This window comes from Microtus pennsylvanicus, chromosome 1, assembly GCF_037038515.1.
Source record: "Microtus pennsylvanicus isolate mMicPen1 chromosome 1, mMicPen1.hap1, whole genome shotgun sequence".
NCBI classification, from domain to species: domain Eukaryota; kingdom Metazoa; phylum Chordata; class Mammalia; order Rodentia; family Cricetidae; genus Microtus; species Microtus pennsylvanicus.
Window position 1 is genome coordinate 152526927 of NC_134579.1, and position 15437 is coordinate 152542363.

The 15437-nt window shown below is 40.7% G+C and overlaps 1 protein-coding gene across 1 annotated transcript; it reads left to right on the top strand.

Annotated features, from left to right (window-relative positions):
• The first annotated feature begins 751 nt into the window (after positions 1 to 751).
• Positions 752 to 4708, top strand: LOC142842450 (leukocyte immunoglobulin-like receptor subfamily A member 5). The gene is made up of 6 exons (XM_075959167.1): positions 752 to 874; positions 1041 to 1076; positions 1245 to 1529; positions 1660 to 1965; positions 4290 to 4340; positions 4478 to 4708. The coding sequence occupies exons 1-6, from the start codon at positions 841 to 843 to the stop codon at positions 4612 to 4614; spliced, it is 849 nt and encodes a 282-aa protein (XP_075815282.1). The 5' UTR covers positions 752 to 840; the 3' UTR covers positions 4615 to 4708.
• Positions 4709 to 15437: the final 10729 nt, after the last annotated feature.

Here is a 15437-nt window from a genome sequence, read left to right on the forward strand (position 1 = left end):
AAAACGACAAGATCTCCCGAGTAAATTGGGAGCGTCACAATCACAGGAGGGGACAGAATGGGAGAGAGGAGGAAGGGAGGGGAGCGGAAAAAAATGTATAGTGCAATAAAAACAATAAAAAGTGGCACTGAAGGTTGATCATAGGGAGATGTGGATGGATGGAGTTGCTAAGAATAAAAGGGGTGGGGGTCACTCTCTTCAGGGGATTATTCGTCAATCTAAAAATCATGAGAACTACACTGTTTCTCTCTCAGTATCCATCCTTCCTCTGTGCTTATTCCCAAGATGAAACTGCACATGAACCTCACAGTCAGGTGTTCTGCTTGTCTCTGCTGCTCTGCATCCACTTTGACGTATTAACATCTCTCTTGCCCAATATTCCTCGGGACTGGAGAGACAATTGGTCCTCATAAGGATCTCATGCTGTTGTACAGTTGGATTGACTGAAGCCATGACGGAGATTTCACAAGCGGACTCACTGAGGGAAGATGACGACTCAGGCACCCAAATCGTGAAATGGAGAGCTAAGGTCTACAGATATTTCCTCCTGGATATTGGCATGATGAGGACCAATTGAGCAGAGGTGAATGGAGTCGGGAAATAACACCATCTTTGAAGAATTGACTAGAGAATCTGGAGCCTGTCCAAGCCATAACATTGGGGAAATGAGAGCCAGGCCCTTAGGAAGGGCAGTTCCCCTTCCTGTGGCTATCCTGAAGTGTGTGACCACTTGACGTGGAGCTCCGAGTCTCCAAAAATCACATCACGTTTTCCAGTCCATCTGACCAGGCACTGTGGCCCTCTCCACACACACAGTTGCCGTCACCGAGAAACTATGCCATGACTTTCACCTTTGCGGTCCTGCTCTGTTTGGGTGAGATGAGAAGAGTGGGAGGAAACCGTGATCCAGAAGGAACTGTATAGCACAGCCCAAGACTTTCCCAGCAGAAAGTTCGAGGGGCACGGGAGGTGAGGTTCTCTGGAGGGAAGATCTTTCTGAGAGGTCAGGGTGAAATCCTGAACAGGGAACTTTCTTCCAGGATTGAGTCTGAGACCCAGGAGCCCAGTGCTGGCAGGTAAGTGTATACACGACTTTCCTAAGTCGTTCCTCCTTCCTTACGCTAGGCAGTAAGAATAGAGAGCAGCAGATACGGGCTAATCTTTGGATATGGGAATTGTGCAGGGCTAAGTGCTAGGATCTAATGCAGCATGTCCCAGGACACCTATCTACTGATTCTTTGTAGGAGTCTTACCAAAGCCGACCATCAAAGCTGAGCCAGGCTCTCTGGTCACTAGGGGAATGCAAGTGAACATCTCATGTATGGGGACTTCAGATGCACAGAAGTACCTTCTTTTTATTAAGAAATTTAAAAATGTCCAACATAGACAATCCTCAACAATACGTGGGGAGAAAGCTGTATTCTCCATAAACTCGATTGGACAATATGATGGAGGCCAATATTACTGTTTCTATGTGACCACTTCTGGCTGGTCAGCACAGAGTGACAACCTTGAGCTGGTAGTGACAGGTAAGAGGTACCTCCCCAGGCTCTATCTTCAGGAGGCCGGGACCGCTCTCAGGATGTCCCTTTCTTGCAGCCTAGCCTTGCTTGACAAGGTGGGCTTTGTGAGAATGTGAAAACTCTGTTTCTCTCCAAGGGATCTTTGAGAATAAACCCTGCCTATCAGTCCTGCCCAGATGTGTGGTGACCCCAGGAGAGAATGTGACCTTCAAGTGTTTCTCACAGGAGGAATATGACAGGTTCATTGTGATCAAGGAAGGAGAACTGAAGCACTCCATGATCATGGAGTCACAGAAGACATCGGCTGGGCAGTTCCAGGCCCTGTTCTTTGTGGGCCCTATGACTTCTAGCAGCAGTGGAACATTCAAATGTTATGGCTACTACAAGGCAAACCCACATGTTTGGTCAGAACCCAGTGACCACCTGGAAATACAAATCTTAGGTGAGTTAGTTCCACGATTGTCCCAATCATATTTGAAATGCTAATCTTTCTTTGAACCGTGCTGGGAGGATTTCTGAACCTTGAGGCAGAGTACCAGAGTGTGAGAGGCAGTTGCACCAACAAGGTAAGCTGGGAGAGAGAAAATTTGGGGGAGGAACTAGCTCCTTATTCACCTGCCTATGTTTCTTCCAGGGCTATCAAGAAAGCCAGTCCATATCCCAAACCATATCCTGGCCCCTTTAGAGACACTGATCATCCACGGTTGTCCTGATGCTGGCTGTGACAGACTTGTCCTGGACAATGAAGGGGGAAATAACCTCTCCCAGCATTGTGGCCTGCACAGCCAGACTGAGCTCTCTCAGACTAACTATACCCTGGCCCCTGAGAATAGCTTCTGTGAGTGCCAGTACAGAGACTATGGTATACACATGACCCCTCATCTGAGTGGTGGGTACCATAGACATCTGTTTGCAGGTTAGAAGCCCTAGAAACCAATTCAGGAACTCGGTCATTATAGGACCTTGTGAAAATCTAAGAAATGATAGACAGGATGAAAGGAGAAGGTCTCAGAAAGGAATAGACTCTGAGACAGGAGAAGGAGGGAGGAAAAAAGAGACAGAAAGAGACCAGGTCCTTACAGACAACAGAACATGGTAGATTGCTCCTCTGTAGCAAGATCTCGCATCACACAATCTCTCTCAGAGCAGCCTGGTTCAACACAACTCCCAGGAGCAAATGCTGCCCTGGTATTTTGGTTGATGAACAGAGGACGTTTTCATTCTGTACAAGAAGGGAGCAGTCCATCTACTCCTGCTCATTAGCTCCAGGCAGAATTCTCCATGAGTGATGTGACCTCAGCACTTGAGGGTATCTAGAGATGCTACAGTTGTCAATTTTTTTTGTCATAACTATTGTCACACACTTAGTGTGGAACTCCTGGATTCAAGTGAAGTAAGCCAGAACTCTGTGAGGTGAAAGTATCATTTGGGATCCTGCTTTAGAAGAATTACTGACTGGGATCAAAATGAGAGACTCTAGTGGGTGGGTGGTTAGTGGGATATTCATCCTTGATGAGGGTGGAGGCCAATAGGAGGGTCGATCAAGGAATACTCACTTACTTTCCCAGCTCCCCAGTGAAATCTAGAAGGTTCCAGACACTCAACAGGAGTTGTTACAGTCTTAGGGCAGTGAGTGACAACAGTTCCAGCCTCTTTCCAGGTCTTTATTGAAAGTTACCACTACACAACATTCTACATGACATTTCACATCGATCTTATATTTTCCACATTAACTATGATAAGAAAAAGGATAGAGAACAACCTATGTCAGAAGGATCTGCTTCCTACCTGACCTAGAGAGAGAGAAAAGAAAAGAAAGAGAAGAGAGAGAGAGAGAGAGAGAGAGAGAGAGAGAGAGAGAGAGAGAGAGAGAAATAGGGATCTAGGGAGCATGTGATATTTGGCAATTCTTAGCCTGATTGATTTGCGATACTGCAATAATCTCTAGGTACATCCATTTCTTTTTCCAGCATACCTTTTTTTGCTTCAAATACATGTCAGATACTGTATACAGTATACAAATCTATACATGTGCATATATGTATACATATATATTTACATGTCTTTATAATAACAATACTTCAGCCTATTACTATTAGCCAAGTAGTAGTTTTGGAAGTTTATTTTTTTTCTTTGTAGATTCACAGCACTACACCTTACAGCATGCAAGCATGGATGGGTATTTTTGAGTCTTGGTGGGTTTCTTTGTAGGTGTTTCTAATCATGTGATAAGAAGTTAATAGGCTATTAAACAAATATAAAAAATAAAGAGAACTAGCTATGGTATAGACAAAAGAGGGGGATCTAGAATGTCAGTTCTATGTGCTATAGACTTCAATAGCCTCCAATGTGCAGATTTCACCTTGGGATCTTGGATACTCAATAGGAAAACCTATTTCATGGGATTATTTTGACATAATCTGGTCTGGTAGTTTGAGCAGAGGACTCAGGAAGTTTTCATTTATTCTGAACTGTGATTTTTCTGACTAATCTTGATCCCTTGGAATTCAGATTAAATTTTTATTCTAAACAGATTTCACAATATACTTTGACCTTAAAGAGCACAGTAAGGATGAGGATTTTTCATAAGAATACCAGAGGGATTTCTATATATCTTATTCAGCAAGGAAAAGACTCATCACAGACCTTCATGAACTTATATAATAAGAACAGCTGGCATTTACAGGAAATGGGAACATGGATCCCAAAGAAAACACTTGGGCCTGTTAAGCACTTCACAATTCTACATCTCTTCTTCCTTCTTAGGATCAGCTATGAACATCAAACTATCAAAGGATGCATGCAAACCTAAAACAGGTAAATCAAAGTTCTAGTACTGGATACAGAAGGTCCAAGTCCTACCCAGGAAAGGCAGGTACCCCAGGTAGACAACTTGTTATTGGGGGGGAATTTTTATTTACCTAATGTCTGTGACTTCTTTACCCAAACCACAGCCTCAGACACCCAGGATCACACAGTGGAAAATCTCATCAGGATGGGGCTAGCTGGCTTGGTCTTCATAATTCTTGGTACTCTGCTGTTTGAGCATTGGCGCAACCAGAGTTGGACCTATCATGAAGCTGGGAAGTAATCAGAAGAGATAGAAGTACATCTTTTAAGGTCCTAGGGTTTAAAAAATAAATATGATAATCCAAAATTTCTGTAAGAAATCCATTTGCTTTTATTGAGGAATTGTTCTAAGAAGGTCCAAGGAGCAAATGTGTTTTGGGATGCAGGGGAAGGTGTGGGTGTTGTGATGAGATCCTCTTTCACTAAAAGAATTTCTGTCCCTTCAACTACTGTGGGTATTTCCTGACTGATCCAACTCTATTTTGAATCTATCATATGAGGAAGCATCCTATCTCATCTGTCTGGGTCGTGCCCTGACTTCAGAGCATCCTCTGCTTTTCATCCTTTTATGTGCCATTTTCTATTATTATAAATGACCACACTCAATATGGCAATAGCCTCTGTCTTTTGGGCTAGAAATACCTCAATTAAAAAATAATAAATAAAGTCATAGTCTAGACTGCAACATCACTCCGTGCCTATGATGATCCAAATCTCACTATTTGAACTCTCAACCTTTAAATCACAAAATCAAAAGATGCCTGTCTGTTCCCTCAGTGGACCACTTATTCTATCACCATGAGAAGGTATTCCTGAACTTGTCATACTTTTTATCAGTCTGGAAGGCCTATTGATAGAGGAGACATCTCTTGGTCTTGATCTATCAAGTCTAGTCCTGAAGGTCTAGACCTGAAGCTCTGACAATGGCATGGGAGGTCAATGAAGAGGACTAATTGATCTTGATTCCCACATGTTGCCACTCACTCAAGGCGTTCTAGATTTTTACCCACTATGTACTCAACACTAGGTCCCAGGATGCCATGCACTATATTGCACTTGGTGGTAGTTGATGGGAAACATGAGCAGTACTCATTGTCCTTGCATCAGCAAACTGTTATCCTGGCATTACCCATTGCCAGTGTTTTCCTATAGTCCAGAGGCTGTTGTTGAAGCTCCTGAACCTATGAGAGAAATGGTGGGAACAACAAAGGGAACCAGAAAGAGAAGGGCTGTCTGGGTCAAGGTGCGATATTCAGTATTCTGGGAGTCCCAGATCTATCTCCTATAACTTAGATTAGCCAACTATATGCTAGGATAGAAGGATGGTAGTGCCATGAATCCAAGTTTTTGCAGCCCTGCCTTGTTCTTATTATGGAACTTAGACAGCAACCATTTATTGAGGTCTCTTTGTGTCATTAATTGAAAACATCCCACACTGTCCTATAAGTAAATCTGATAGAAGCAATTTCTCAGGGGAGAGTCTCTCTTCCCAGATGGCACTAACTTGTGTACAGTTGTCAAAAACTAAGTGGCACACTCTTCTTAATCTCAGGAATTATAAACTAGAGTCCATATACCTGAAATGTTCATCATGCTAACCTGGAAAGGAAAGTCATTGTCATTGTCTTTATATTATACTGATATTTTATATGGAATCAGTTGAATTTCCTCCATGGAGCATTGGTATCTGTGGCATTGAGACACACATAAAATGTCAGATTGAAGATTTGGGAAGGAGAGGACAGAGATTGAGGAAAGGGAATCTAAAAGGAATTAGATGCATAGATGGCATGGGGAGGGGCTGTCCCTTACAGATGTTGAAGAATTCAGAAGAAAATAACAATTAAGGAAATACAAACCCAGGATGGAAGGAAGATCAGCGTCTCTCAGTGCATCACTTACAGCGTTAGCACTCTCCCTAAACTTTCTCTGGTACTGGCTGTGTGGCAGTGAGCAGCAAGCCTCAGTTTTTCCTCCTTCTCTTCACATTCTGATATTAACTCCAGATTTCACTGACATGATTTACTTTGTGCTTCAGTCAAGTCAAGGTTCAGTAAAGACTCGATGCATCTATATTGTCACACCACCCACTTCTTTCAGAACTCAAGGTTTCTCACCCATCTCCTTGTCTTACTTTCAACACTCCAGATGCCATTCTAATAGTCTATTGTTGTCCATAGCCCACTCCATGCTACAGGACTCTGCTTCCTGCATTATTCCGATGTTCACAGTCAACAGATAATCTCTCCCCCAAGCAAACCTGCATCTTCCTACAAAGCAAACTCGTTCCAGGACACAAGCTACCTTTATCAAACATACAGAAAGAGAGAGGGGGAAGAAAGGAAGGAAAGTGCAGAATCAGTTCCTATCCTAAAACATCTATGCCTTTCAAAGTTGCTTCGCAGAGACAATAGAGAACAGAAGACATCAATGCACACTCTTAACTCTGATAAGACTAGAGAAATAGTCATAAATTAACCCTCCAAACTGTATATACATCATGAACTCAGTTCTATACTGGAACAATTTGGAAACCCACATATACAATCACATATACTGATGGGTGCATTGTTTAGGTTCAGATTACTGCCGGAAATTTATTGGTTTTCGATCAGTAAGATCTTCCGGCATCACTCCATATTAGTAATCTACCTAGAGCAGCAACATAGTCATATGTTCCTTTGCCTAGAGATCTCCTACTGTTTAGAGATGAAGGTTAACAGCACATTCATTGTGAAAGAGTGAGATGGGGCCACTACGCCCTGTTAGAGTTTTACTTCTCAAAAAAGTTGCTGTTCTTCCTTGATGAGTAAGACTCATAAGTCTGTCTCATGCTCCACTGGGGTCATTACCTGACCTTTCTTCAATACAGCCTCAACTCAGAACTCATTAGATTTTCAGTTTTAGGATTACTTAACTTCCCCTTCTCTGTAGTTCCTGAAAGTATACCAAGCTACATCTGACTTACCTATCATTTCTACCTTCGCATGTGTTGTCTTTCTCAGTTCAGGGAATAAACCAGTTGATAAGACTAGTAATTTCCCTGCCTGGCACCAAGTGGATATAACCTGGGCTCAGTGGACGGTGTTGCCTGTTGGACTGATAGAAGAAATGACTCATTAAAAAAAAGTTTGAGAGAAAGGATTTGGCACCACATGAACTGCAGTCAGATGCTCAGTGGGTCTCCAATGCTTTGCCAGCTCTTTGCATGGCTGGCCTCCATCTTCCCTCCACAAAATGTTTAAGGCTAGAAGAATAAGCAGTTATACAATAAACTAAGTAGCCAGGAGGCTATTTGAGAGGGCAGGAGCAACCCTCACTCATGGCATGACTGGCTTGTGAAGACAAAAGTTATGTCTGCAGCTGTTTATGGACATAAATGAGACAGATATGTATGGGTTGTAGGAAGACCTTGCTACTGTCTGTGGTGTCAGTAAATGCCTGGTGTTTGTCTCAACCACAATACAGAATAAATAAAAGCCTGTGTACTGAAGGAGAGATTTTCCCTGCCTGAGCAAACAGTCCCATGATATGGAACAAATGTGAATACATTAAGCAGGAAGGACAGGAAGCAGTGTGGAGGAATGAAGCAGAAATGTTAACTTATGTTCATGCTTATTGTGAGAAAGAAGAAGCTGAGGCTTTTTAACAATAGGACCTATAGGTTCATTATCAGCACTTTTCTTCCCTTTTGCTGGGAGACTCTGAGCATACATTCCCTCAACTGCTATGGGATTTTTAAGTTCCCTTAGATCAGGAAGGAGACACTTGGTTCAGAATGTGTTCTAATTGTGGGAGTGTCCGGACCACCTTGGCCTTCACCTGCTTCAGAGTACATGGGAGTCTTGAACTGAGTTTTTGTACTCAGGACACCTTATTTTTCACATCAAATTACGTCAGTGCAATTTGCATTTGTTAGAAATGAACACTAGGTAGACTAACTACAGATTTTACCTGTCTCATCAGTTTTCCTAGACCAATCTCCCAGTCACATCTCCAGCTCTCAACAAGACCTGTTGCTATTCTTCACTCCCTGGCCCCATGTCAAGGGGACTAACAAAGCACAGCCTGGTGAAACACCCAGCTTTCCTCTCATTTGCAATGCCATTGAATGCCACCAGCACATCTCTATTTGTAGGTGTTAGCTCCCAGTGCCCAGAAACACATTTTACCTGGAACTCCCCACATGCATACCTCTCAAGATCCCAGAAGGTTTTCCTACATCAATATACAGCCACCTAATATAAGTCTCCTAAGAACCAGAGAGGAAATAGAAGCCAAGAAACAAAACACTGACCTAACAAAAACAAGAACAGATATCAGTACCTAGAAGTATAGTCTTGGCACAGAGCACACCAAAAGGTGAGTGATCAGCAACCCAGGTGGTCACCACACTCTCTAGGCCCTTGGTACCAGAGCCAAACCTTAGGTCCCTACACCACCTGCCTCAGCTTCATTAGCCAGCCAGCAGGCAAGCTTCTTGCAGGCAGGCTTCTCCAACACCCCCCATTAATCAGACCTCGTAAGCTACAAGTCCCATTCTGCCCCCAAACCCACCCATTCCCCCATGACCTCAGAGAAACTCTGTAGCACAGACTGTGACTTCACAGAACAGACCAAGAGAGCAGGCCAAGAGAGACCTCAGAAGCTCCCTGAGACAAAGACAACAACTTCACAAAGCAGACAAAGAGCAGATTTCTAAGACACAGACAGCAACTACAAGGATTAGACAAAGAGGCAAAGACACTGCCAGCACCAATTGGAGGAAGAGACTGGTAGGTACTCATTCAGCAACCTAAAAAGCAGCATGCTAACACCAGAACCCAGTGATAATAAAACAGGAAAACCTGATCATCTTAATACAGAGAAAGCAGAGTAAAATGACTTTAAATATAACTTTTTAAAGATGGTAGAGACTCTTAAAGAGAAGATAACAAAAACCCCTTAAAGAAATGGAGGAAAACACAAACAAAACATTGGAAGAAATCAATAAACCCCAAAGAAAACCAAGAAAACATGATCAGATAGATGAAGCAAACAGTTCAAATGGTTCAAGACTTGGAAACAAAAAGAAGCAGTAAAGAAAACAAAAACTGAGAGAATTTTGGAAATGGAAAATCTTGGTAAATGAGCAGGAGCTACAAACACATGCATAACCAACAAAATACAAGAGAGGGAAGAAAAAAAATCAGGCATTGAGGATATGATACAAGAAATATATTCAAGGGTCAAAGAAAATGTTAAATCCAACAAATTCTTAACACAAAACATCCAGAAAATCTGGCACACCATGAAAAGACCAAACCTAAAAATAATAGGCATAGGAGAAGGAGAAGAACTCCAGCTAAAAGGCACAGAAAATATATTCAACAAAACCATAGAAAAACTTTCCCAACCTAAAGAAGGATATGCCTATTAAGGTACAAGAAGATTACTGAACACCAAATAGACTGGACCAAAAAAAATTTCTCTTGCCATATAATCAAAACACAAAACATACAGAATAAAGAAAGAATATTAAGAGCTGCAAATGAAAAAGGTTAAGGAACATATAAAGGCAGACCTATCAGAATTAGATCTGACTTCTCAATGGAAACCATGAAAGCCTGAAGGTCCTGGACAGATGTGCTACAGACACTAAGAGACCATGGATGCAAGCCCAGACTACTATACCCAGCCAAGCTTTCAATCACCATCGATGGAAAAAGCAAGATATTCCTTGCAAAACCAGATTTAAACAATACCTGCCCACAAGTCTAGCCCTACATAAATTACTGGAAGGAGAACTCCAACCCAAGGAAGCTAACTGCACCAACAAAAACACAGACAACAGAATACCTCATACCAGCAAACCTTAAAGAAGGGAAACACACAAATATTATCACTGAAAAATAACAGAAATTAAAAACCACTGTTCATTAATATTTCTTAATATTAGTGTACTCAATTTAACTATAAAAAGACACAGGAAAAGAGAATTGGTAAAAAAAAAAAAAAAAAGCAGGATGCATCCTTCTGCTATACACAAGAAACACATCTCAACCTCAAACACAGATGTTACCTCAGAGTAAGGGGTTCGGAAAAGATTTTCCAATTAAATGAATTTAAGAGACAAGCAGGGATAGCTATTCTAATATCTAACAAAATATATTTCAAACTAAAATTAATCAGAAGAGATGGAAAAGGACACATAACGGAAACAATCCATCAAGATGAAGTCTCAATCCTGAACATCTATGCCCCAAATACAAGAACAACCTCATATGTAAAGAAACATTACCAAAGCTTAACTCACATATCAAATCCTAAATAAATCACACATCAAACCACTGAAGAGAAGACTTGAATAGAAGACTTCAACACCCCACTCTCTCCAATGTACAGGTCAGCCAGATAAAAACTTAACAGAGAAATAAGAGAATTAACAGATGTCATGACTCAAATGGACTTAACAGACATCTGTAGAATATTTCACCCAAAGAAAAAGAATATACATTCTTTTCAGTACCTCATGGAACCTTCTCTAAAATTGACCACATAGTTGGTAACAGCAAACCTCAACAGACACAAAAACTGTTGCATGAGGAGGGTAGCCCTTTGTTCCCTCCCGGCTAGCTGGCTAGCTTACACCCAAAATAATCACACAGAAACTGTATTCATTTAAACACTGCCTAGCCCATTAGCTCTAACTTCTTATTGTCTAATTCTTACATATTAGTTTAACCCATCTCCATTAATGTGTATTGCTATGTGACTGGGGCTTACCCGCAAGATTCTAACCAGCGTCCGTCTCAGGCAAGAGATCCATAGCGTCTGACACTCTGCCCTTCTTCCTAGCATTCAGTTCTGTCTACTCTGCCTTCCTAAGTTCTGTCCTATCAACAAGGCAAAGGCAGTTTCTTTATTTATTATACTATGAAAGCAACACACAAACAGAAGGAACTCCTACATCAAAAACATTGGAATAACCCCTGTATCTTATTGAATCACCATGGTTTAAAGTTAGACTTTAACACTAACTATGGAAAGCCTACAAACTCATAGAAATTGAACAGTGCTCAATTGAATCATCCCTGGGTCAAGGAAGAAATAAAGGAAAAAATTAAAGACTTCCTAGAATTCAGCAAAAATGAAGGCATAATGTACCCAAACCTATGGGACACTATGAAGGCAGTGCTAAGAAGAAAGTTCAGAGCACTAAGTACCTACATAAAGAAAGTGGAGAAATCTCACACTAGTGACTTATCAGCACACCTGAAAGCTCTAAAACAAAAGAAACAGACTCACCTAGGAGCAGAAGACAGAAAATAATAAAATTGAGGGCTGAAATCAATAAAATAGAAACAAAAAATACAATCAATGAAACAAAGAGCTCATTCTTTGAGAAAATCAACAAAATAGACAAACCTTTATTGAAACTAATCTAAAAACAGAGAGAGACTATCCAAATTAACATAATCAGAAATAAAAAGGGAACATAACAACAGACACTGAGGAAATACAGAGAGTCAATGGGTCATATTACAAAAACCTGTACTCCACAAAATTGGAAAATGTAAAAGAAATGGACAGTTCTGTGGACAGGTACCACATACCAAAATTAAATCAAGACCAGGTGAACAGTTTAAATAGACTTATAACATGTAAGGAAATAGAAGCAGTCATCAAAAACCTTTCAACAAAAAAAGTCTAGGGCCTAATGGTTTCAGCACAGAATTTTACCAGTCTTGGACAAACCAGGAATATAAGAGATATGCCTAAACACAATAAAAGAAATATGTAGGAAGTTGATTGCTAACATCAAATTAATTGGAAAGAAACTCATAGCAATTCCACTAAAATAGGAACAAGACAAGGTTGTCCACTCTTTCCATATCTATTCCATATAGTACTTGAAGCTCTAGCTAGAACAATAGCACAAGTAAAGGAAATCAAGGCATGCAAATTGGAAAAGAAAAAGTCAAAGTATCATTATTTCCAGATGATATGATAGTATATAAAAGCAACCACAGAAACTCTATCAGGTAACTTCTATGGCCAATAAACCCCTTTAGTTAAGTGGCTGGATACAAGATCAACTTTTAAAAAAATCTGTATTCCTCCTATGTTCAAATGGTAAAGGGGCTGAGAAATAAATTATGGATTAATATCCCTTACAATTGTCTCAAATAATAAAAATATACCTTGGAGTAACTCTAATCACGTAAGTCACCTATATGACAATAACTTCAAATTTTGAAGAAATAAATTGGGGAAGATATCAGAAGATAGAAATATCTCTCATGTTCATAGAGCGGTAGGGTTAACATGTAAATCGACATTTTACCAAAAGCAATTTACAGATTCAGTGCAATTCCCATTAAAATCTTAACAAAATTCTTTTTTTTTAACTTTCTTTTTTTTATTGAGAAAAAAACAATTTCCGCCTCCTCCCAGCCTCCCACTCCCCCCCCCCACTTCTCTCCCAGTCCCCTCACTCCTCTCCCTCTCCCCCCCACTCCTCTCCCCCTCCCTCTCAAGTCTGAAGAGCAGTCAGGGTTCCCTGCCCTGTGGAAAGTCCAAAGTCCTCCCCCCTCCATCCTGGTCTAGGAAGGTGAACATCCAAACTGGTTAGGCTCCCACACAGCCAAAACATGAAGTAGGATCAAAACCCAGTGCCATTGTCCTTTGCTTCTCAGCAGCCCTCATTGTCCGCCATATTCAGAGAGTCCGGTTTTATCCCCTGCTTTTTCAGTCTCATTCCAGCTGGCCTTGGTGAGCTCCCAATAGATCAGCCCCACTGTCTCCGTGGGTGGGTGCACCCCTCTTGGTCCTGACTTCCTTGCTCATGTTCTCCCTCCTTCTGTTCCTCATTGGAACTTTGGGAGCTCAGTCCAGTACTCCAGTGTGGGTCTCTGTCTCTATCTCCATCCATCGCCAGATGAAGGTTCTATGGTGATACGCAAAATATTCATCAGTATGGCTATAGGATAGGATCATTTCAGGTTCCCTATCTTCAGCTGCCCCAGGAACTAACTGGGGACCTCGCCTTGGGCACCTGGAAGCCCCTCTAGGTCCAAGTCTCTTCCCAACCCTAAGATGGCTCCCTTAATTAAGATATGTGCTTCCCTGCTCCAAAATTCTTAAAAGAACTTGAAAGAAAAATACTCAGCATCATATGGAAAAATCCCAGGGCAACAAAAACAATCCTGTACAAGTAAAAGAACCCCTAGAGGTATTAGCATCTCTGATTTTAAGCTCTACTACAGAGCTAAATAACAAAAACTGCAAACTATCAGCATGAGAACAGACAGGTGGAACAATAGAATTAAATTGAAGACCCAGATGTAAATCCACAACCCTATGGACACCCAATTTTCAAAAAAAAAAATCCAAAATTATACAATGAAATAAAGAAATCACTTTAACAAATGTTCTGATCTAGCTGAATGTCAATATGTAGAAGAATGCAAATAAATGCATATTCACCATGCACAAAGCTGAAGATTAAGTGGATAAATAAATATAAATCCAAATACTTTGAGAGTAATAGAGGAGAAAGTTGGGAATAGCCTTGAGTGCATTGGCACAGTAAACAGCTTCCTGGACGGGACACCAAAACTCAGAAACTATGATCAACATTTAATAAATAGGACATTATTAAACTCAAGTTTCTCTAAGGTGAGTGAAAGACACTGTCAATAGGACAAAAAGGCAGTCTATGCGATGGAAAAATATCTTCACTAACCCCACAACCAACAGAGAGCTGATTTCCAAAATACATAAAGAACTCTAGAAACGAGACATCAAAAAAAAATATGAAATGAAAAAATTTACAGACATGGTTACAGAGATACATAATCCCAATCCCTGGGAGGCTGGGAGAGGAGAATTGTTTTTGTTTTCCTGCCAGCCTGGGCTACAGAGGGAGATGTATTTCAAAGGCCAGATGTGATGGTACATACCCCAAATCCTAGCACTTTAGGTAGTAGGCATGAGAATCCGCAGGTTATCAAGGTCATCTTCAGCTATATAGCATATGAGTAAGAGGCCAGCCTGGAACATACTAGTCTCTGTTTAAAAATAAATAAATAGGTCAGGATTGGTGGATCATGTCTTTTATATCAGTTTTCAGAACATACGATCAGCATAAATCTGTCACTCTGAGACCAGCCTGGTCTGCATAGTAAGTTCCAGGTCAGCCAAGGTTATATAGAGAAACCTGTCCCAAAAATAAATAAATGAGATAGGGGTAGTGCTTTGTCTCAGCAGGTAGAAGAACTTGCCACCAAGCCTGATATCTTAAGCTCAATCAGGAGGACACCAATAGAGGCAGGAGAAAACTGAGTCCCATTTCCAGGAGTTGTTCTTTGATCTCTGCCTAAGTCCTTGGTTTTTCTCCCCACACTCAATAAGTAAATAAAGCACCTAAAAATTTCCAAGAAAAACACAATTGACGACTGTATATGGTGGTGTAGGCTTTTAATCCCAACAACTCTGACCTCATACTTGTCTTCCTAACTTTGCTCCTGGCATGTATAACAGTATATTCACTATGTTTTCTTAAGGAGTTATTTCCTTTTATCTATATGCATTTATGTGTATCTGTGTGAGTATATGCCATGCATATGTGGGTGCCGATGGAAGCCAGTGTGGATGCTGCTGGGAACTGAGCTCAGGTCCTCAGCAAGAACAGTGCAATTTCTTAATCACAGAACCATCTTTCCAACCTCCTCATAAGAATTTGAAAAGTGGTAACTGCAGAACACAATAAACAACTTTATACCAACATATTAGGAGCTGTAATAAAACCCTTTGTTGTTATTAAAAGTTATTTATACTTCTTAATAAATCCAAATCTGAGTGGCTTTTCATACATTGAACACAATGTCACTAGATAACTTCCCCTCTGGAAATTCTCATTCTGAATGCTTCCCTGGTGAATTTTTCCAAATGTTTGTGTATTTGAAATAAAGACTCAGTGATCACTAAGTAAAAAAAGTAAGATAATTCAAGATCAGAAGAGAAAATAATCAATAACAAAATGTGACAAGGAAACACGAAATATTAAGAAGAAAGCTCTCT